This window comes from Excalfactoria chinensis, chromosome 8 (genome assembly GCF_039878825.1).
Source record: "Excalfactoria chinensis isolate bCotChi1 chromosome 8, bCotChi1.hap2, whole genome shotgun sequence".
Taxonomy (NCBI): domain Eukaryota; kingdom Metazoa; phylum Chordata; class Aves; order Galliformes; family Phasianidae; genus Excalfactoria; species Excalfactoria chinensis.
This window is the reverse complement of record NC_092832.1, coordinates 14,941,883-14,964,936: the sequence shown is the minus strand read 5'-3', so window position 1 is coordinate 14,964,936 and position 23,054 is coordinate 14,941,883. Positions and strand designations below refer to the sequence as shown.

General features: G+C 43.2%; 1 protein-coding gene across 4 annotated transcripts in view; it reads right to left on the bottom strand.

The window, feature by feature from the left end:
• The window catches only part of MTA1 (metastasis associated 1), a 68,572-nt gene that overhangs the window by 5,262 nt on the left and 40,256 nt on the right, over window positions 1–23,054 (bottom strand). The window contains exons 12-18 of one of the 4 annotated variants that reach the window (XM_072342756.1): window positions 17,780–17,895; window positions 16,855–17,006; window positions 15,134–15,323; window positions 14,656–14,745; window positions 13,279–13,431; window positions 12,078–12,113; window positions 2,763–2,794 (exon numbers count right to left, since the gene is read on the bottom strand). In XM_072342756.1, coding sequence (XP_072198857.1) covers window positions 2,763–2,794; window positions 12,078–12,113; window positions 13,279–13,431; window positions 14,656–14,745; window positions 15,134–15,323; window positions 16,855–17,006; window positions 17,780–17,895 — 769 coding nt within the window. Of the gene's footprint in view, window positions 1–2,762; window positions 2,795–12,077; window positions 12,114–13,278; window positions 13,432–14,655; window positions 14,746–15,133; window positions 15,324–16,854; window positions 17,007–17,779; window positions 17,896–23,054 lie in introns of those variants that run through there. The other 3 variants (XM_072342759.1, XM_072342757.1, XM_072342760.1) reach the window with 3 other exon arrangements.

Below are 23,054 nucleotides of genomic sequence, written 5' to 3'. Positions count from 1 at the left end.
AAAGAGAATTACAAGTTTTCCTATTAGTTGTTCAGAGGCTGTGGAAAACATGGACCCTTCTTGCCCACGACCGAATGCAGAATTCACACAAAAGCAATTGCCCACAAGCAGTAGAAGTTAGGCACCTCCATTATACAACAGGGCAGCAATACTGCAACGGCAGAACAAACTGTAAATGGAAGGCATCACCAATCATCTGTTGTCTGTGTTTGAAAGATGACATCAAGTTTGAAAGACTGAGCACATGACTTAGATTTCAGCTGCTACCACAAACCTAGAGCAACTCCATCGATTCCAGGGAAGGAAATCGAGCTACACAGCACATGAAATAGAAACGTCTGAATTCACATTTATCTTGGGGCACCAAACTTACCCACGTCCTTTTTGTTCTAAGGAGGTTATCATTTAATGATGACGGTATATAATTAAGTTATTGGAAACAAATTTACAACTACGAAGCTGAACGTCTTTCATCATAAAATCCCTTTAGCATTTAACAACAAGGACTTCCCAAACAGAACACATTCACTTTGTGAAATGACACCGCTATCATTTTCCAGACCCACAGCCCCCTTCCACTCAACTGGAAACATGTGAGCTGTTAATAAGAGAGGTGCGGATGCAAGGGAGCAAAGGATTAAGCTTCGCAAATGCAGCTGTCCTTGATCATTTGAAGTCCAGTTCTGCTGCCCCTCTTCCTGCTGATTAGCACATAGAGAAATCCCACTGAAATCAGTAACACTGGACAGTCAGGAAAGATGCAAAATAAGGGCCCGGAAAAACTGATATGCATGAATTAAAGCTGGTCAGAAAACGCCAAGAAACACCAGAAAATCTAATTCTGGTATATCACAGGCCAGACCACCTCTCCTGATGCAACAAGGCTTCCCACTGACCATGAAATGGGAAACTGAGCACGTTCAGGAGGGATGTCTCACCTGGGAGAGCCACCTCAAAGGGAAAGGTGGGGACACGAGGTGCACTCAAGCCCTAAAACGGGCAGATGACGGCAAAAGCCCACTCAATTTATTATACGCAGACTTCAGTTTGTTCAACGAGAGAGGAAAACAAACCCCACCTGCATCCGTCACGTTTTAACTGAGGAGAAAATAAAAATGAACGACTTTTTCTGACCAGCCTTAATTAACTATGATAGACATATCTGCTTCTTGTCGAACGTGAGGGCTTTACAGCTAAACAAGCAAAACCCCACCTTTTAGAGTCCTAAGCTCTTTGAAACTGTTGTACACAAGTGTAATAACAATTTCATTTCTTAGTTGCCCAGCTCCATGTTATACACAACAATTTTAGCACCACAGCAAACCACGGCAATACTTCCAAGGAATTGCTTTTATATTCGAGGTTGATTAAGGAAAAGGCTTCCAATGAAAGTCTTTTGTCTCCTCCGCCCCTCCAGATTTCTCCAAGAACATTCTTCCATTCATGTAGTGATGGGCAGTTTCTCCCCACGTGCTATATATGGAAAACAACTCCCGAGAGAGTTCTTGGAAATACCTAGGAAGGGGACCTGTGTGCTTCAGAGTCACCTTTTCACTACCTGCACAGAGCAATGTTTCAAATGGCACATCCTGAAACGTGGACCTTTGGTTTTCAGTTCAGTAGCATCGTTTATTGAGCAACCAGAAGTGAGGCAGTTCAGGGTCCCCACCCTTGTTAGCTAACAAGTGTTAGGTTGTCACACTGCACTGAGCTGGTTTATGCAGCAGACACAAACAAGTAGCCAGTCTCCTCCATGACAAGAAGTGAAGCCGAATGCAATGAGAAATGTAACTTGTCATTTTGTATCAGATGCTCAAGTAAGACACCAGATGAATGCTTCATTATTACCAGCTGAACAGCATTCTCCAGGTACAGCCTCCTGCTACTGCCCACCATCTGAGCATATCACTAGGTTGAATACTCCACGGTCACTTTTTGGTGCCCATCGTTCAGACCTGATTTATCCACACTGGAGTGACACTGCTGACGCTAATGCACTGTGGCAGTTCACCTGCTGAGGCCAACTCCATCAGCACCCCAAGCAGATCTTCTCTGGCCAGAAATACAATTGTGCTTCAAGCTCTCTCCCATGAGCAGAGAGAGGTAAGACTGAGGTCTCACAAAAGCTACCGGTGAAGGGGCAAAGTGACGCACAGCCTTTGTGCTGGCCCCTTCTCATGACATTCACTCCGGTGTGACGGCCGTTTTGCCAGAGATGCATCAGTCAGACTGGCTATTTGCTTCTGTCCTTTGATAAATCTCAGCATCGTGGATGAAAGGAATCGTTATTACTCCAGAAACAAAACAAAAGCACATCACAGTACAAGCATTCTCAGAAGACAACTCGCACACCAACTTCCTAAAGAAAAAAACAAAACAGAACAGACTTTTCCAAACAAACCCTTCCAGCATGGAAGCCTTCCTCCTTCAGTGAAACACATTCCATCTAGAAACACATCCCAGAGCTTTGCTATAAACAGCTGCTCAGTTTCCATAGGAGCAGAAAGAAAACGTTCCATTCGGAACTATCTCATTAATGTAATCACTGATTTGACTTTTCAATTTTATTCAATCATTTGGACCTTTCATATGCCCCCAAATCATTGTTTATCCAAGTTTCCCGAGGAACTGGGAAGCGTGACCAGCTGCAAACAGCAAAGATGGAAGTGAAGCACTACGGTTTAATGGGGTGTTCTATCTAGAGAGGGTTAATAGTAATTGTTTTTCTTTTCCCTGTTTTGGTTAAACGAGCATTCTCTTACCATTTGTCTGGTTTGTCCGTGGTTAGGCAGACCTAACAAACAGGAAAGAGAATAGAGCTGGTAAGACCATTGCTTTGCCAAGACAGAAAAAGTACAAAATCAAAACACGCAACTACGATTGCAACTGTGTTGTTTTGCTAAAAAAAACAAGCAAACACGTTTTCTACCACACTAACTTCTCCCCTCCTTGGAACGTAACTGGGAGAAAAGCTTCCTCAACGAGGTGGTTTGCAGAGCAGAGCCCCCAGATTAAGAACATTTTGTTTGCTCGGTCTTCTCTCCATTTACTCACACCGTCAAACTACCACTGCAAGAACACCTCCTCTTTTAGACCTGGAGTTTTCCTCAAGTCCTTGGGAAAAATTGACTGTTCTGGTTTGAGGAATTTACTGGTACCGAGAAGGAGAAAGTGGAAGGTATCATACTGTCAAGACAGCACCAAGTAACATCTGTCCTGTCATCCCTGGGTGTCCAGGGAACAACTCGCTCAATTGTCAGCTCTGAGCTGTTAGCGAGCAGACTGCAGAGCTAACCTGCTCTCATCTACCACTGCTACATCCTTCCACAGGCTCAGCTCCATCCATCACTGGGCATAACCCTTCACACAAAGCCCTCCTTCAGCAGCACAGCCAGTGCCAGGAGGTACCAGGGCTGGGTTTTATTCGATTGCCACTTCCTACCCCATTAAATACCCAATCACACCACCACAAAGTATGTGCTGTGCTGTTCCTCATTCCTCACTATGATGCGAGCCTGCAAGTCTTGGGACACAAGAGAACAAAGTGCTGCTCTAAGGCACCAGGGTATGGCACAGAAAGGCCTAGCAGATCCAAGAAACACTTTTGTTACCACCATTTGGTTTCCTGAGATGCATGCTCACAGAAAACACCAATTCATTCATATTAAAGCACCAAACCACATTTCTCAGCCCCTTCTGGCTGAAGACCAAGAAGGCTGGTGTGACCAAGAAGGCTGATGTAACAAAGCAAACACATAATACTGGTGCCACCTCCAGCTACAGAAGCAGCGCCCAACTCTGCCTTCACATTACTATCAAGCTTCCCAGCACAACTCTTTTGGTCTGGCATTTGCCATTTCCCACTGTTAGCCAGCTAAGCTGGGATAAAAACAGCAAAATCTCTATGGAATCCAGCAAAAATAGACCAGTACAGGTGATGGTTTTGACCCCAGCAGATTCCTTGAAATCCTCCTTGGTAAAAGCAAACACAAAATACTCATGGTAGGTGGGGCAGAAAACACAAAGCACAGCGATGCACTGCGAGGGAGGAGGGCGCAATGAGGGGGACACCTTGCTGAGCACTGAGCATTACAACACCACGTCAGCAACCAACAGTTTACACAAGGTTGATATCAAGTTTGCTTTCATTCAGTAGAGATGTATGCTATTGGCTATTTCAAACATGAGAACAGATGCTTTTTGCAATGTTTGTGTGGCTAAGCATCCAAAGAGATGAAGAAACACCTGTCAAGACGACTTCCACCAAATCTGCAGAACAGATGTGCCATGCACCGAGATGACCAATAACAACCTCTGGATGCTAACAGAAGCGATGCGAGTGCCAAATAACTGCTCCTGTTTCACACAGGAGCAGCAACACCCAGCTGCAGGCAGCTGCCTGTGCCTGGACAAAGAGACAGAGCCTGCTGAGACAACACAGCCAGCAGGACACAGCCCGGAGCCACTGGCTGCAGCCCAAAAGCTGAGCTCTAGGGCTTGCTTTCTTCCTCTCCCTTCCCTAACAGGAAGATAGTACTTTCCTCATTCACAAGAGCTCTGGGAGATGTAAACCCACGGATGCTAGGCTTTGGACTGAAGCCATGCATTTCTTGCTAACCGCACTCAGGATTAACTCTTTTCTCATACTAAGGAATATGAGCCTACAGGAACAGCTGATACGTGGCTGCTGCTGCGATGACTAGTGCTGGTTGTAAAACAGACAGTAGAACTGTTAATCCTCAGCACCAGAATTAACCCAGAATATTCCAGGAGATGCTGGGACTGGTACAGGCTGAGGGCCAGCTCTGAGCCCCAAAGCTTCCAGTCCTCAGTGAGGAAACAGTGGTGTACAACAGGGACACCCTCATCCATAAGCTCTGGCTTCTGGAATAAGCTGCATGCAACAGAATATTGCTTCAGTAAATTAAGACAGAAAAAGATACAATTTCCATACAGTTCATACTCCTGCTACCATAGCAATGAGGCAGCAGTTAGCTCCTTCTCCTCTCAGTCACACTCTGATAACTAGAGTTTGAAAGAATCAATATAAAAACAGACATCAGAAAGACCAGCTTCAGTTTGCAAATAAAAATAATCACAGTAGAAGTACAAGCAGCTGAAGTGCTGCTGCTAAGTGAGCAACTTTTACCCAGATCAGTCACCTAAGAGGAGCAGACAGCGTAACATCTGCAGCACAGCTGCCACAGTAACAGGATGCAGCTGTGCTGGAAACCATGGATCCTCACCCAGAGGTTTTAGTGGCTTCTGTGCAAGACATGAGGTCTATCAGACATGCACCTGTAAGAACTAAACTGAGCATCACGAAGCAAAAAGGTCTACATTGATGACTCCAAGCAGGTCTTCCACTTTTTTGCAGTCAAAGACACTGACACACGTTCTAAAACCTCAAGACCACAAATGGCTTTTTTCCTGTAGCACTGAGAAACCTCAAGGCACTAGAAAGGCTCTTACCACAGAGTTCCTCCTGCCAAAAATTCTACTGTTCAACGCTTGTACCAGGAGGTCCCAGAGGATTAGGTGAAGATGAGGTAAACAACATACACCTGCCGATGCTCTTTGCCACAGAGCCTTCTACACTGTTACCAAAATGGCAACCAAACAACTAAGCCGAGCACAGAGTTTAACAGAGACCCTGGAGCAAGCCTCCACTCCAGACAACTTGGTGACAGCAGTTCCCCAGGCATAATCATAATTACAGATGAGATTTCAGTCCAAAACAGTCACAGCAGGTCACAGTGGCCCAGTGAACCCTCTACTCTCAGATGATCAAAGCTGTGGATATCACCTCTTGATCTACCAATGTGGTTCTTCTCACGTAACAATTTCCAACCACCTAGAGCTAACTCTCACTTTTAATAAAGGAGTGAATAGCAACTTCCTGCACCACCCACAGCAATACCCCAGGAGCATGCCATGGGGGTAAGAAGAGCTGGCACCAACACCTGGAGGGGAAGGTGGGCTCTGGTTTCCTTACAGGAGAGCAAACCAGCACACCCAGTCCCTCTGACACCTGAGGAGAGACTTGCATGTCCCTGGCTGTTGCAATTCTGGTCACTGCAAGATGACCCTAGCACCTGAATACCATCCAGAAACCACTCCCACAGCTCAAATTCAGCCTTCTTTTTCCTTTTCTAAGCCATACATAACCACATAACTGCCATGTTGAAAAGGAGGAGCGCCTACATCTTCAGCAGCCAGTATCGCCTGGAGTGGAGGTATTATCTGTAATCAAGAAGACGCTGCAGAATAAGCATCAAACTCTGCTGTTCTCCTACTTGGATACAAGTCTTCCAGCACTTCTCTGTGCTGGAACACACACACCACTGGCTACACACTTACAGACCATGTGACAGTGCAGCACAACAAGTGTGCACAGAGCTGACCCTGCTATCAAGGAGAGCCTCCTGCCACTGGAAATAAACTGATGTTTTTCATTCTTTGTTCCTAGAGCTTACTCACTCCACTCTTCAGCATATGCACCATACAGAAAAATACAAGTCCTCCGTCTCATGTAAGCCTCATTTTTTACTTTTTCAATCTCTACTGATATCAACCACTCACTGATGGCATTTCACTCTCACTTCTGCTTACTGAAGAGAAGTATCACACAGAACATGCAATATGCAGCAACAATCATAAGCACGTCGTCAGTTACAAGGAAAACAGAACTCAGTCAGTACTTTCACAACCAGTCAGCTTAAAACACAGGCCACGCTAAAATACACTGCTTTCCTAATCCACATGCTCTTTATATGCATTTTCCTCTTCCAGAAGCACTCCTGCTGGGACTCCATCTTTCCTAGCCGTAACAAAAACACCAACAGTACCACATTTGTGAGCAAGCTATTAAAGAAAAAAGAAGCATGCATGAGTGAGGCATGATGAACAAGGACTATGCTTCCAAATTAGTGGTTTGCTGACAAAAAAAAACCCCTGTGTGCTGACATACACAGGTTTTGTAAGCCTGTAAGAAGGCCTTAGTGCCTCTCTGACACTGCTGTGTGTGCCCATTGTGAACAGATTGAGGGCCCACCTTCCAGCAATCCAAGGCTATAAACCTTCAGGAACACAAGTGCAACAAGCAGATCAGATCAGATCAGAAACTGCACCTGACACCACCTAGACTAACATTTCTTTCAGATTCTGTTGTATATGAAAACAATGTTAAAATTGCAATTTACTTACCTAAGTAAGTTCCTACCAAGAATGGCAAAGGAAAAAAAAAAGATCTAAGGTTAAAAAAAAGGGAAAGGTTCACATAGTTCAGAATACAGTAGCCCAGCCCCATGCAACAAATACAAAGACACAGACTGTTTTGTTCATGATGGAACACAGAAGTGATTGCCTGTTGGACAGATAAGCCCAGGACAACAGTAAACAACCAGCATTCCAAATAAGTAATTCCAAACAGAGCAGCCTGAATTTTGTACGAGTAGTTGTTTGTTATCCACCTCCTTCCATTAACCCCTACACACAAATATTGCTGGATTTGGACAGATGTTCTTAAAACACTCAGTCTAAGAGTTCACACTGGTGTGCTCCGCAGTGCCTCACGGATGGTGTGTCTGTTGGTGCAAAGCTGGACCTACCAGCTACAGAGAGCCAGCAACTCCATTGGCCAAGCAGGTCCTGGCTCCATCTGAACATACCCCACTAGTACTCACCCTCATTCCCAAAGTGCATGGTACGCTCTGCCCAACTGTAACACACTGAGTGGTTAAGAAAAGAAGTCATGAATCCACACAGCTCGCTGCTTTAGGGTTTGGTGATTCTAACTATATAAACTAGAAACCACTGAATTACTTGCTGTTGTTAGGAGTACTGCACTTTGTATATGTATATATATGATACATATCACACACAGGCTCACATACACACAGAAATACAGGCTTTATATCACTGGGGTCATTCACGATTCTGCCTTTGCATTCTTAATCATTCATTTCTTCATTAATTTCTTCTCAGATTAATCGCACCTGCTCCCAGCGAGGCCTTGGGATATGCACTCTACTTGCATTAAATCAATATTTACATCTCATTCCGTGTCACTGCTCATAAATTAAATGGTTTCCACTCTTTGATCTATAGAGTGAAAAGTCCATCTCCCCATTTCATTTCCAGTTCTTAGCTCTGTAACACCAAAAGAAACTCATTGTAACATCATGACTAAGCTGGATACAGAGAGGGGGAAAAAAAGAATCACTCAATATCTGAATACAAAACACTAAATAGAATTCTCAAAAACAACCTCTGCTTTTGGCATAAGATCTAACCAAACAAACCACATTGGCACATGGGTCCAATAAGCATCACAAACTACTTGCTATTCCTCCCAGCAATGCCACTGCTGGCAAGAAATAGTCACTGGTTCAAGTAGCAGCAAGCATCCTCTCTCCTGGCCCTAGCATTACTCCAAGCTGGATATCAATAGCTAAAGCCAGGTCCTCTCTCAATACTATATTATTATTTCCCAAGGGAGCGATATTGGCACTTGTTTACAGCCACTCCTGGGTGGGCAGGGATACTGGCCAGGCACCCTCAATTTTGGAAGTGTCACTGCTGATAAAAGCAGAATCTTAATGCAGCTTATGCATCAAAGTAACATCACTTTTTTTTTTTTTTTGCAAAGCCTAAGTCATTCCAAAGGCCCTTTCTAGCTCAGTCTGGTTTCCTAACTAGCTGATGCCAGAGAACTTCCCTGTATTCCCACCTCAACAGCTGTTATTGATCACAAATACTATTTCCATTTTCATATTCATCTTTTGATAATTACACTAATGCCACTCTAGGCTCATGAAGCTGCAATACTTCCAGCTCTAGGAGTTCATTCACATTGTCTCAGAAGGAGCTGAGGAACAGCAAACCAGAACACGTTAAATTTGATCGACGCTCCATTTTGTTCCATGAATGCCCAGCAGCTGAAGCAAGGTATTCCAACAGTTAAATCATCTCACTCAAAGATCCGCAGCTTGTTCCCAGCCCAAGTCTTCCTGATGTACCTCCTGGCTGCTGCGGCTCATTATTCCAGTCCCAGCTAGACTAAATAGCCCTCTATTATTACACTTGTGCTGCTCTTCTCAGCAGAGACAAACACCTACAACTTCTGCTTTGATAGAATTATTTTCCACGATGCTGTTTGTTTTTCATGCTTTCGTTGTTTCCACAGCTCTCCCTCTCCAGTTTTTCAGTGTATTACATGGAGCACGATTCACTTTTATCAGTGTATGTTTGTTGCTAGGAAAAGCCTTCCCCCTTTGTTCCTGCTACTCCTTCATGCTCCCTCTCTTTCTGCCAATTTTAGAGTGCACGTGACGACCTTGAAAAGCTCATTTGATTAGATGAAAGCTACCATGGTGCAAGGGAAAAAAAACCTCACAGTGCTCCCTCCCTCCACCCTGTAGGGATCTGTATGGAAGAGCATCACACAGACCCCCGTGCTGAACAGCTGAAAGGACAAAAGTAACCGGGGTCCAGAAAATAAAATGTCCCTTCATCTTCCCTAGAGAATCATTCACGGCAAATATGGTCTGAAAAGCACCAGAACATAAATGGAAAAAAGGAGTAAGCGTAGACATTTTTAACATCTCATTGTATTCTGCAGCTTATGAGTCTCCCTGTGCTTCCCATGTTCCAAAAGCAGAGTTTGCCCATGCAGCCTAACACTGAAGGAGTGCTGGGAAAGACAGCATTTTGGTACACCCAGTTAGGAACTGTTTCCATTTATACGAGGACATTCACAGCACTTCATTAATTAGGCTTTTCTCAGGGCTGAATTCTAAAAAAAGGAAGCAAAGCAACCTCTCGATTCCCTGCTGCTTTAGGAACTGGACACAGGAAAGCTGTGTTGACCCATCACACACTGTCACCTCTCAACCCATCACACCTTGCAGCACAGACAACATCCCCCACAAGTTCGTAAGTAACAGCCCAGCACCAAAAGACTTTTATCACCAGTTTTTAGCACAGAGACTTCAGCTGAAGCCCACCATACCAGCTGTCTGCTGGTTGCTGACACAGCAACCTGCTCAAACCACAAGGTATCTTCCAGGTGCCAGCAGCACAGCATGTCAACAGAAACCAGGCTGGATAATCCATGTAACACTGCAGTAAGTTATTATCTCCTTGGAAACTGTTTCAACAGAAGTAGACAAAGTGTCTTTCAGTCTCTCCATTCTGGATTTTCTCTGCAGTACATTCCTATACAAAATGACCTAAACCAGCCAGTATGCACTGCATGTAGTGGAAGAAAAAAACACTCAGAACACCCTTCCTGTAATGTCCATACGAGCTACCAAATGAATCTGTGTTTACAAACAAGAATCTGATTGACTTTAACAATTCAGCTTTACTCTCATTGATTTCTTCCCCATGTTTTAGGACTGTTGCAATCCCAAAGTTGGTCACTCCTGGATAGATGAGTCCATTCCAATCCTTTTACACTGCCCTAACTCATTGGCTCCTAAACTCTGGTTGCTTTGCTCTCAGTGCCTTTCACCTTCTCCACAATGCTTCCAACTCAGGCTCTGTCTCTCCTCTGATCTTCTCCCCTCCAATCTCTACAAGCAGACCCCAAATCAATAAGCCAGAGTGACTCCATTCAGAACCAAGGGGATGTCTCACACCACGTTCCTTTTTCCGGCACAGCACAGGCAACAGGCATTATGTAGCCATGCCTTACGCCAGCACAGCTAACCAGCTCCTGTGCAAGGTAACTGGGCACCAGCACTGAGCAGCACCAACACAAGCTGGTTCTATACTACAATTGGCGAGGAACACGTATTCTAAGCAGCCTGGGCAAGTGCTTCCCTGAAACTGTGCTCTGCTTACAACAAGCAAATGTTCTCTGGTTATGAAATCCAGCACTTTCCATAGGGACAGTGTGAGGGAGAGGGTGGGCTCTTCTTCCCTCCTTTGAGCCTCAACACCTCCACGCTTCAGGAGTGGGTTGTCTGCTAAGCAACTTGGCTCTCGCCTTCCTGATGAGGACGCTTAACAAGGAGCAGCAGAAATGGCCATAAGTCACCAGAAGCTGTGGACATTCTGAGCTACTTCCCAGCTCTGTCCCTCCTAACTGGATGTGCTTCTGAAGAAGCCAGACTGACTGAGTTGGAAGAGTGATATTATTTTTCCCAAAACCAAAAAGCACATTAAAAACTCAAGAAGAAAGTAGCAAAGTACAAGATCCCAGGGACAGCGAGACAGTACAAAGATCACTGTCCTCACCCTTGCTGTATTCTCCACATGCACTTCTGCATGCATGCACATACATATATTGGTAACAGTCATCTGCTATCTCAGCCATTACAGACAAAGCTTAACACCAGGGCATGCAGTGCAGGTCACTTAATGCCTAAACGTAAGTTTTTGTGTTTGTCTGCCTCACGTTGATGCTGTATATCCCAGCTATTCCAGATTGACTGTTTGCTTGAGCTTGGACAAGCAACATCACATGCACTTCTTCTGCATTATCCCAAACAAAGGCTTTCAGGACAGTTCTTTAGTCAAAACAGGTTGGTTTGTTTCGTTCTTTTCCCCCAAAGAAGTAAAAGAAAAAACCATAATTTCTGCTGCAAGTAAAGAACATGCAGGCAGCTTCACCTTGGTGAGACTGTCCACTCAACAACAGAAAAGAGAGAGGCTTAAGCCTAGGACCTGGTGCAAATACCATCTTCTATTTCCCTTGGTTAATGTGAATTTAAAGCAGTTCAGGATGTAGGAAACTTTGATTTCTTGGAAGTCAATCAGTGAAACAACAGCTAGTTTCAAAGTAACCATCACAGCTTTCAGTAGTTCCACAAAACTGCTAAAAACTGTCAAAGTGGAGAAATCAGTCGTCAGTTCATGACTTCAGGATGGTTGTGTATGATTTCTTGTCTGCATGTGGAAAGCTTGGAAGGTGAGCAGCATAACCACAGGTGGAAATGGTTACCCAAGGAACACAGACATCAACACAGAATGTACACACAGCATCATTAGCCACAAAGCACAGACAAGCCAGCAGATGAAACTAAAAGTCACTGTCCTAGCATAAGCTGAGCGCAGCTTCAAGGTCTTACCCCTGCTAGGCATCAACAGGCGCTTCTTCATGTTGCCTGATAGAGCACAAGTGAACAGAAAAGAGAAAAATATCACATCAGCAACCTGAACAACAGCAGTTTTATAAGATCTTAATGTTAAAACACAAACAGATATCAAATGTCTGTAATCATATAAAGTTAAAAACTAAAGGTAAAAAAAAAAGGAGAAAGATTCTATTCAGCCCTATCAAAACTTCTCTTCAATTTTACTGTATTATGACAGCACAAGTCTATAGAAATAAGACACAGTAGGCAATAATTGTTTTCTCTCCAAGAAAAAATCTGAAAGGTGATGTCACTTAACTTGTGCTCACTTCTGGGCAGACAACAGAGATCTCCTTCCCTGCTCAGAGCCACCATTAAGCTAAAGTTCCACTCCTTTTTTAAGTAGAGCTACCCCTCCATCTTTTCACTTCTGTTAAGATCACTCAAATTCAGTAGGCCCTTTTATCATCATCTGAGGAAAAGACTACACCTTTCTCTTCCCAGAACTCTCAGGCAACAGTAGCTCTTCAGAAAGGAGCCCTGCATTCCATGCCAGAACATCTTGTGTCTGCCTCCCACTTCAAACACCTTCCTTTTGCCTTTTACTATTGGGGAGACAAAGCCCAGCCTTCACCGATCAGAGGTTCTCAGTGCCAACAGAAGTGCAGAGCAGGAGCAGGTCTGTGGCACACCAGGTCTGACACTTCTGCCTGCTCTGCCTAAGCAGCAGCCTGCCTCTCACAATGGCGCACAGCCTCTGGAGCCTTTTCTGAAACCCAGGTGATCCACACATTACAGAGCCACCTGGGAAACACACAGCAACTACCTACAAATCAAAAACCTGCAAACCTCACGAGTAAAAGAAAACATCGCTGGGTATGGCTACTAAGACTTTCTTCATACTACATAATAAAGAGAAGGGAAGTTCCTCCCTGCCCCACTTGCCAGGTTGGTAAAGCTAGGCAGAGTTCCACTAACACAGTAAACGTATGTGTAGGTAGCACACAGGCAGTACGCACCATGTGCCATAGCCAAAACTACCAATGGAAGATGCAACTTCTACAGAAGGAAAAGAAAATACAACCCTAAGAATAAAAACCTGCACTTACGCCTACAATCTCAACATCCTTGAATACCGAAAGGACAGAATAAGGAGCCTATGCACGCAATGGACATGCAATAGAACAATATTTACCATCCATTCCATTGTGTTGTTCATAACTTCTTTTTCCCAGGATAGTTGGGGACCCATTATTAATGACAGGTGTAAACTTAGCAGGAGTCAGATTGTTGAGAGAACTGGATAAGCTCTTTGCAGGGTCTGGTTTCGGAGGACATGGATGAGATTCTGTTGTAAAACAGCAAGGAGTTACTTGTATTAATGAAGATACTGAAGTTTACAGAGCTGGAAGCAACCTGCAAACTCTCAAGGTGATCAAATGTATCTTCCTTTACACAAAAGTTACCTCCACCAGTAATCTTGACTGAATATTGCTATTTACACAAATCATTTTTATTATATTTAGGTATTCACTTCTATCAAATATATTAAAGCTAATGTCATCATATCCACTGACCCTTGTTATCATCTTAAAATAAGAGTTGATTACAAGAACACCTTGTATCTATTTCCAAAACACTATTCTCTACTAATCTGGTATCATTTCTGGACTGCTCTGTGTTATGTCACGTAGGACCTCTAAACTCTGCACAAAACACAACTTTACCAGTTCAGCAAGGCTACAATTTTTAACTGGTCAAAGAAGTGAGGATTCAGAGCGGCACCATAAAGAACACCGAGCCTGAACTCAACCTTCAGGCTGAGAAAGAGTCCTTCAAAGTACAATGGTACAAGCTAGCCTTCTGTGGCCAGACTGCTGTAATGACCTAAGACAAAGCTTAAGGGTATTTGTAACAACCAACAGGACAAGGGAAAATTATCTGTAGTCAGAGCTGTTATGTCATGACAGAGCTACATAGCACTCCTTCAGCTGATGAGAGGCCCAAGCACTCAAGAAAATAGGCAAAAAATGAAAAAAAAAGACAAAGTGAATATGAATGGAAGTATATGCCCCATTGTGTAGCTCCAGCACAGGAACAGCCAGCAGCTGTGCTTCACAAGCTGTGCTAAACCTGGGCAGCGCTGTGCAACATCTGAACGTCTCCCTGGAGGACCCAGTTGTGCTGCCTCCAGACAGCCTGGAAACAGGAAGAACAGACTGACCAGTTGTTCCCAAAACATTACATCCATGCCTGCGTTAGCACAGGGGAACTTGTCCATGAACGCATCAGAGAACACAGCAAACAGTGCTGTTTCCCTTTGCCTCGCTAATATAAAAGCTCTGAATAGAGTTTAGCAAGCTCCCAGTGGGCTGCTGAGCAACCAGGTCTGTCACATTAAACAGGAAAAGGAAAAAGGGCAAGTTTGTGGGAAGGTTCTCATCTTTTGTTGTTGTTTGTTTGTTTTTAAACCCAGAACAAGCATCTAAATCCAGAACAAAATGGAAAAACAAACAGCAGAATTAGCTTGTAGGGTTCTTTGCTTGTTTGCTTTTTGTTGTTGATTTAATACCTAAATACCGGAGTACTGCTTCTAAAGGCTTTCGAACCACTTGCTTTAATAGCAATGGGTTTTCTGATGCCTCTGGTAAACGTGCTGTGCCTGTAAAACAAAGAGAAAGAATTAGAGGGTAAAAAGATTTAGATACTGTAGCAGAGCTACGTGAATAACTCAGGTGTTCTGAGAGAGCTTCCCAATCAAAATGAGCACTTACAGGCTGCATGCATGCATGTCTCAGCAGCAAGATGCAAATGCAGGAGAACACCAAAGATAACAGCAAACAAGAATACTTTAAAACAAACACAAACTCATGAATTTTTAAAGTTATTTGTCTAGCCTGCCACCAGGCAGAGCACTCTACAAGTATAGCCAGATTTTGTGGAGGACTAACTGCAAGCAAGAGTATCAGGAATTGCAACTCAATAGCAAAGGAATCTCAAAGAACCCCTTTGCTCTTTGCAAGTAGGTGCCCAGCTGCATCACCACTCACATTCTGCTTTGATGGCTGCGCTGTTAATAGGCAGATAGGGATGTCTTGCAGCATGCCAGGGGCGTAAGATATCTCGACATAAACGTCTGGCAATTCTTGTCAGTTTTGTCGTATGGAGATAAAAAGCTTGTCGTGTCTTCATAGCAAACTTGGGGCTTCCACTGTTTCGCACTGGTACACCATGAGGACTCTTAAAAGGCAAGAAGTAATTATTAGAGAGCCTTAAATAAGCAGAAAGGATATCATAAAAAATATCATGTCAGGTGAGAAGAAACAGCGTTACAGACAGAACTATTTTCAGCACAGCTATGCACCATTTCCCAAATCATACCATCAACATCTGTTATTTTTTTCCAAACTATTTCAAAGGAGGTTTATGGAGGCAAACATTTTCTCTCTACGGGGATTTATTTACTTCTATGCTGTTCCTAATTTTAAAGCTGGGATCCAAAAGCCAGTCCTAAAAAAGTTGCTGGATGCTATCGTATGATTTAGTGCTTACAGAGTTTATGAAAAGACTCTCAAATATTGGGTGCTTCTCTGGATACATACTGCAAGTTCTTTACAACAAAACATTTATAGAAAGGAAAGTCAAAAGTAGCTGTGTGGCCAACTGGCATCATGAACTCACTTCCACAGCAAATTTAGGACATGCAAGAGCATTTTTGTCTCAAAGTTGCAGGACTTTAATTCCTACTCTGAACTTGATGAATCAACTTCCAGAGTTTGCTATGTGCAATAAAGAATAACACAGAATGACACCTATATACAACAGAGAGTAAAATCTTTTTCATGACAAGCAACAAATAACTGAAGCAGTATCTCCTTGCTTTAAACCTGCCTATGGGTGGAGAAAATAAGGAAATCCCACATTGGGAAGAAAAGATTTTTCCCTCTCATACTGCTTACATAGGTTTTAACTAACAAGAGCTATAGTGCTGATAAAAGCAGGTGGTTATCTCTGCACCTAGGTCACTTCGGAGGGCAAACAGAGGCTACTAAAGCACAGAGATGAAAGGGGAGAAACAGAACAAGAGAGCAGTGAGAGCAAAACTAGGAGACAGAAAAGAAAGAATCGAGGAACAGAAAGCAGTGTGCACTATCCTTCTGTCCATAGCCACTGTAGGGATGAAGATGCTCTTTCCAATCAGCTCATGATGCTTCAAGCTTTAACTTTCACCAAATGCAATAGGCAAATTGAAGCTCAAAACTCAAAAACTATACAAAAGAGAGGAGGATTAATTAAGAAAACAGGAGGAAGCAGAAAATCAAGATAAGGGATCTCTGAAAAGCTACTAGCTATGTGGGATATCTAATCCTGAAAATGCCTTGGGAAAGGGAACAGTTTTCAGGAAAAAACAAATGCCTTTATGCAAAATCAGTCCTTCTCCCCCCACAGCAAAAATCATGGAAACAGAGTACTAGAAACAAGGGCTGGTATCCCAGTTCTTGCCATGAGGTTATGCTGTGCATTTGATGGCTAGTTTGCTAAACAAATCACCTGGTGTTTTTACTCCTTGGGGCGGTACTTGACAACAAACTACACGCACCTCAAGTTAACCTGCCAGCTTCTGCAAGTCATGAAATACCAAACCCGAGGACTCCAATGGGGATTGGAGGCATTCTTTTTGTTGGTATATATTTAAGAACAGTGAACAATTAGATCTGGCACCAAGCTTCCCAGACAAGATTGTCAAACAGTCTGCAGTGCTGATACCTACCAAATTATTGCGGTTTGGTCCTGGTCTCTCTCCATCTAACCGAGTTGGCATTTTCAAGCCACCGTATTTCTTCCAGTACGTCCAACAGGATGCACAGAGGCGACACTGCATGTTAGGGGGACCCCAAGAATACCACTGGTAAGACTGTGTGGCTAGAGATAACAAAGGTGGAAATTATATATGTCCTTAAACAGGAGCGCTTTTCAGAGCTTATTTTCTTCAGAACCATTACAAAAGAAAGCCCACATCATAAAGACAGTGCAAAAAGACCTTAAAACCTCATAATGGCTTTACAGTCATCACCAATGCTGTTATTTCACTGAAATTACACACAAAACCCTGTTAAAACATGAACAGAAGTAACACGTAGCAGGATGAGAGAAATTCCTGCCAATAAAACTGAATTCTGCAATACTGGCTGATAACAATTTCAGCAGGGAAGGATAGAGGACTCTCTTTGTGAGCTCCCCATACAATAATTTTACAATGGAAGAATATAGGGCAAGTCTGTGACTCTTGCAGTCCTCCATCCCAGAATCCAAAGGTTCTCCGTAGAGGACAAACGTTAGGACTCAGTATATTAGTACTAGGCAGCAGATTAAATACACAGATACTCCATATTTTGAAGTGTACTAAAAAATTATGAAAACGAATCAAGTTCACAGCTTGGTGACTGAAATGGCTACCCACAATTATGCAGACATTTACTAACTCACCTTTATGTACGTCATAACTATGCTTAGCAATGTAGAACCAGTGACTTCAACAAACACTTTGCTTAAGTGCTGCTATGTCAAAACTGGTCCCCCCGCCATTCCAAAGCCTTCTCTGCCACCCACGCCCACACCACACAGCTTTTCCTTTTACTGCTTACAGCACAGCACTTGCTCCCTATGCACGAGTGCCATACTTGCATGTCACTTACTATAACAGCTTTCACAGGCCCGTCCTGCTGTCGCGTTCTGTGCCTGCACTCCAGTACCATTTACCACTCCTGGTTTGACATTATTTACATTGATCTGGTTGGGGTTTGGCTTGTTACTTAAAACACAAAGCAAAAAGGAGGACAAACATTAATCAAGGCATGTAATTTCCTGTGTGATTTAAGAAAAACCACGGCTCAAAATGTTTGAAATTGAAGATTTAAGTTTCATTGTGTAGCTTTCAATAAAGGACTTGTACTTACCAGCAATCCAACATTCACAAACACACTCTCCCTAATGTCCATATTATATTAAGTCAGATGCCATTTTTAAGAGACCCAGACCACATAAAAGCTACACACAACCAGGGCAAGGCAGGTAACCTGATTACAGTCCCAGACATTCCAATCCAGTTGGCAAAAAGACCTTATCTATAGATGTCTCCCTGTACTCAATGTGAAGATATTATATGCAAGTCTCCAAGATGCAGCACAGGGGATGGAGAAGGAGAGGGAGGCAGAGAAAGACCGACCTCTGCCTTATTGGGGGTAAGATAACCCTAGAAGTAACTGTCACACGCATATTTTCACATAGTCTTACTGCAAAGCTTTGTATCATGTTGCCACAATTTGCAGGAGAGCACTCAATACTTTAAATTAAATCTTTGGATGTAGCACATACACAGAGACATTAAGGAATGTTAAACCTTCTTACAAGACTTAATCCATAATCTGCACTCCTCCCAGTAAGCATTTTGGCTTCTTCTAAATGCAAGAAGTCCCAATATTTAGCATCCTTTGAGCAAGAAATCCATTAACATCTGTCAATACATTCCAATATAACAACATCTGAATCATCTCTGAGTCAAAAGATGTTGACTCAGGAAAATAAAGTTACTGGCAGGAGATGAAAATGGAAGGGCAAGCAAAACCTTGGCATGGAGAGCAGATGGAAGAGTACAGAATCTCCGCAGAAGATGTCAGAGAGAGAAATGGAGACATTCAAAAGAACCTCAGCATGGGGGTGGGGGGACGACAAGAAGCAGGGAGAATCAATACTGCAGGGACAGACTTTGGGGAAGTGGAGGAGGATGGGACGAGTCACATGAGAAGGTTTGGAGAAGCATACAGAGAGCTTACAAACACCACGAGGACTCCAAGCTGCCATTGAGAGCTCAGCCTATAGAAGCAACAAAAAGCAAGCAGCCTGTGGTGCAGGCTTCTGGATGCAAGCCTGAATTCTAATGCCGATTACATCTCACCCATCTTCTCCTCTTACCTGAAAATTGAAGGGAGTGGGCATGTTCTTTGGTTTTTACCTAATAAATCAGTGTTTTTGAAGCCACATATTCAAGGAGAAATATCTGAAAATGGGCTCTATAAGATAGCTTCCTGAAAACACGTGTTCTTACACATCAGTTGGGCAGATCTAAACGACACAGAACGTCCATTGCTTTTCACTCAGCCTGGTGTTTCAAGAGCATCATTGGTGACAAAAGGGACAAATGAGTTCTTTCTAGTGTAGCATCAGTGGTGGTATCACCATCTCAGCAAGTGACTCCTGAAGGCGAATGATTTCCAAGTGACCAAGTTCTGAAGTTAACTGACCCTTGAAGCTCCAGCACAAACTCTACTAGAATGTTTACACCACCCTGTAAGTCAGAAGAGGTCATCTTCCTCTTCATTTAGAAGCATCTGGTGAGGCTCAGTAAAGCCCCATCTCTGCAGTGGCACAGCAGGTTCTGCAATGAATGACCTCCACAAACCATGCATGCATTTGGTAAGGAGGTACAAGCCTGTAAGAAACTTGGGGCAGTGCTCCAGTAGTGCTCCCTGCCGTAACACTCAGGGTCCTTCTGTAGAAGAGAAGGTTTAGGAGGCACAGTGACATAGGAATACTGTTCCTTCACCACACTGAGCAGCCCACACACAGCCCAGAAGAAGCAGAGAAGAGGGGAAAAAAATAAAGGCACTAACAAGCCCGCTCAGGTTTTCCTCTGCTTCTGTTAACTAACTTGCCTGGCTCTTACAAGGGTTAGAGGATTCTGAGGTCCTTGGCAGGGCAGTGTGAGGCTGGACACCACAGATGGCATGAACTGTGCAGACAGACTGAACAAAAGGGGAGCTGAAGCAGGGCACGTTCACTTTTCCCAGTGTTTTGTGCTGGGATGTCTCTATAGTAACCTGCTGCAGCACCACTTTTGCCAACGATTCACTAACAAGACCCATGTGCAAACGTGTCGGGGTTTTGGAAGTCTACAGTCAACGTAGCTGCAACAAGCACCAGAAAGTGCCCTGCCCCAGAGCTGAGCTTCAGCTTTGCAGCACAGGATAACAACATTGGGACAGCTGTTCCCAACAGATGAGAAGCAAAAGGTTCTTGATTGTTGATGATCTGTTAATTAAACTTGTTTGATATCACCAAACCCTGCTCTGGCTATTAACAAGAGAATCAGATGAGTAACTGAATGAATCATTAGGTAATTAATGAAGCTGAAGTAAAAAATGCCAAATGAGGTAATGAGAATACTGATGGGGTGGTAAACTATCATTTCCATTTCTTAAATCAAGAGTGAAAGCCTCCTAGATAGATTTCAGCTGCAATGGAGCACCATTATGAGGGAACAGGGATGACAATGCACAGGTTGCAGTCCTGAAACAAATTCTACGTAACACAAACAACCTCATGAGGAGACTGTATCTTCAGTGGGTAATAGCTGCTTTTGCTCACAGTTTTCTTCTTGTTTGTGTTGAAAGTCTGGCAGTAGAGGTCTCAGACTTTGAGGATAAGTACATGTAGAGGAAGTTCTCTCTACTCTGCCATTGTGAGGTCCTACCTAGAGTACTGCATCAGGGTCTGGGGCTCCTGGTTAAGGAAAGATGTGGAGCTGTTGCAGGGGGACCAGAGGAGGGTCATGAAGATGATCAGAGCTGTGTAGCACTTCCCTTATGAAGACAAGCTGATGGGAGCTGGCTTTTTTCAGCCTGGAGAAGAGAAGGCTGCAAGGAGACCTCATTGGAGCTTTTCAGTATTTTAAAGGGAAGTACAAACAGGAGAGGAATCAACTTTTTACTTCAGTAGATAGTGACAGGACAAGGATGAATGTTTTTAAGGTTAAGGAGGGAAGGTTTAGATTGGATGTCAGGGGTAAGTTCTTTACAGAGAGTGGTGAGGTGCTGAAACAAGCTGCCCAGAGAGGTTGTGAATGTTCTGTCCCTGAAGGTGTTCAATACCAGGTTGGATGGGGTCCTATTCTAGTACCAGATTTGGAGGTTGGTGGCTCTGCCTTTATTAGGAGGATTGGAACTTGATGATCCTTGGGGTCCTTTCCAACCCAAGCCATTCTATGAAGAGATGGAGATGAAAAACACATGCAGAGAAGGCAACCCTCAGACAAAATATAACCCTAAGCCATACAGAACAGCACAGGTACAACATTTTAGCAGTTAAAAGCAACAGCAAACTTAATGCTGTCAGTAAATGATTCCAGTTACTCAGGAAATGGTGCTCAATGCAACAGAATGATTAAGAAATAAAGGCTCAAAAATAAGAAACAGGATCAGCTTTTAATCCTTGGTAAGGATTACAGTTTTATTCCCCTATTTTATCATGTTTGTGAGACAGCACTTCCAGCTCATGAGAGTGCTTTGAGATTCCAAGATAAATCAATGCATTCTATGTGCAATACTCTACGTCTACAGATACAGTCAGAGTTTACATTTTACATCAATACATTTTAGAGACTGGAGACTCAAAGTGTATTGAGCACTTCATTCTCCCCTTGCTGATACCACTTGGATTAAAGCAAAAGAGAAAAGCTGCAAAACATAGCACGCCTTCGCCTTCATGATCAGCAGATGTCCTAGTCCCCACAGGCACCAGCTCAACAAGCAGACTGTCATCATACAGATGTGAGTAACAAGTACATATGATGCCCATAAGATTTGTAAACCCAGAATATGACTCTCACAAAGGCTTAAGAAGTATGTTTGGCTACAGCAGTCATACACAGAAGAATAACGACTGAGACTGGAAGAAGAAAGCTCTGCTAATCCTACCATCACACTGGCAAGATGAAAAGAACAAGAATATGGAATCTCTCTGTACATTCAGATTCTGCTACTGCTTTATTTAACACCACTCCCACTGACACAGCCCTAGAGATTCCTCACAAACCCACACACAAGCATTGGGTTCAGTCACATAGGCTACAGATGTCTGTTCAACACCGGGGCTCTTCTTGAGAAGAGAACAAAAACTGACATCCAACATCCAGGATGTTGCCTGAGGACTTGAGAACCTCATGTCAGTTAGATGAACGACTACACAAAGCATGCAGTCTCTCCATGCTTCAATTCCTCATATTATAAATTTGTAGTATCCTCCTAGGTTAAAATATATCAACTATAAAGCTTCACTTAGAGCCCTTATCTTTCATTGTATAACATACATGTAGGATGACAAATCACTCTTGAAGGCTGCTTCTATTATTTTTCTTACTATCTTTCTTCCCTTTGCTCTATTTTCTATTAACATCGCAGGAACAAATGGAAGTCCTATCACTGGAAGTAAGCCAAACAATACCCTTCTGGGCCTCCACTTGCAAACAATTTTATTCCAGTTATTGCTAGAATAGGTTTCACTCAAATCAGCTGATGGGTTTCTGCATAGGTCTTGTGACAGGCTACATCCAGTAATTTATTATGGAGGTGACAAGCAGATCGTTATGGTTCAAGCCTTGGAACAGGAATGGGCTCAGTAACACGATAAAGGCAAATCAATAATGTTGATATCTAAATCCTAACACTGTGTATAGCTTTTAAAAGCCAAAAATATAATCTTTTAGGTCACAAGGCAATGCAGATGCAGTATATTCCTCATGTGCCAGATCCTGCAATGAAACTTGAGTAGAAATAAGCCAAAACTTTAGAAATACTGGAATTGTTCCCACATTTGCAGGTATTAATAGGAAAGAGCAAAAGCAGCAGAAGTATTCAGATGGGACTGTCATGTACACAGCTGATATCCCGATACATACAAAAGGATATTGAAGGAGGAGCTAAATTTGAAATCCATTTTGTCAATTAATATGTAGGTTTAAGAACAACACTGATAAAAATCATCTGTGGCTGGAAATCAACACCAGAGACAGATTCGTCCTGAAGCAGGGAGGTAAGTTGCTGATTTGATTGCATTCTCTAGATAGCAACAAGAATTATCTTGCTGAGATAGAGGGCTGAGGGACAAGGTACCACTCCAGACAGTCATTATCAAATA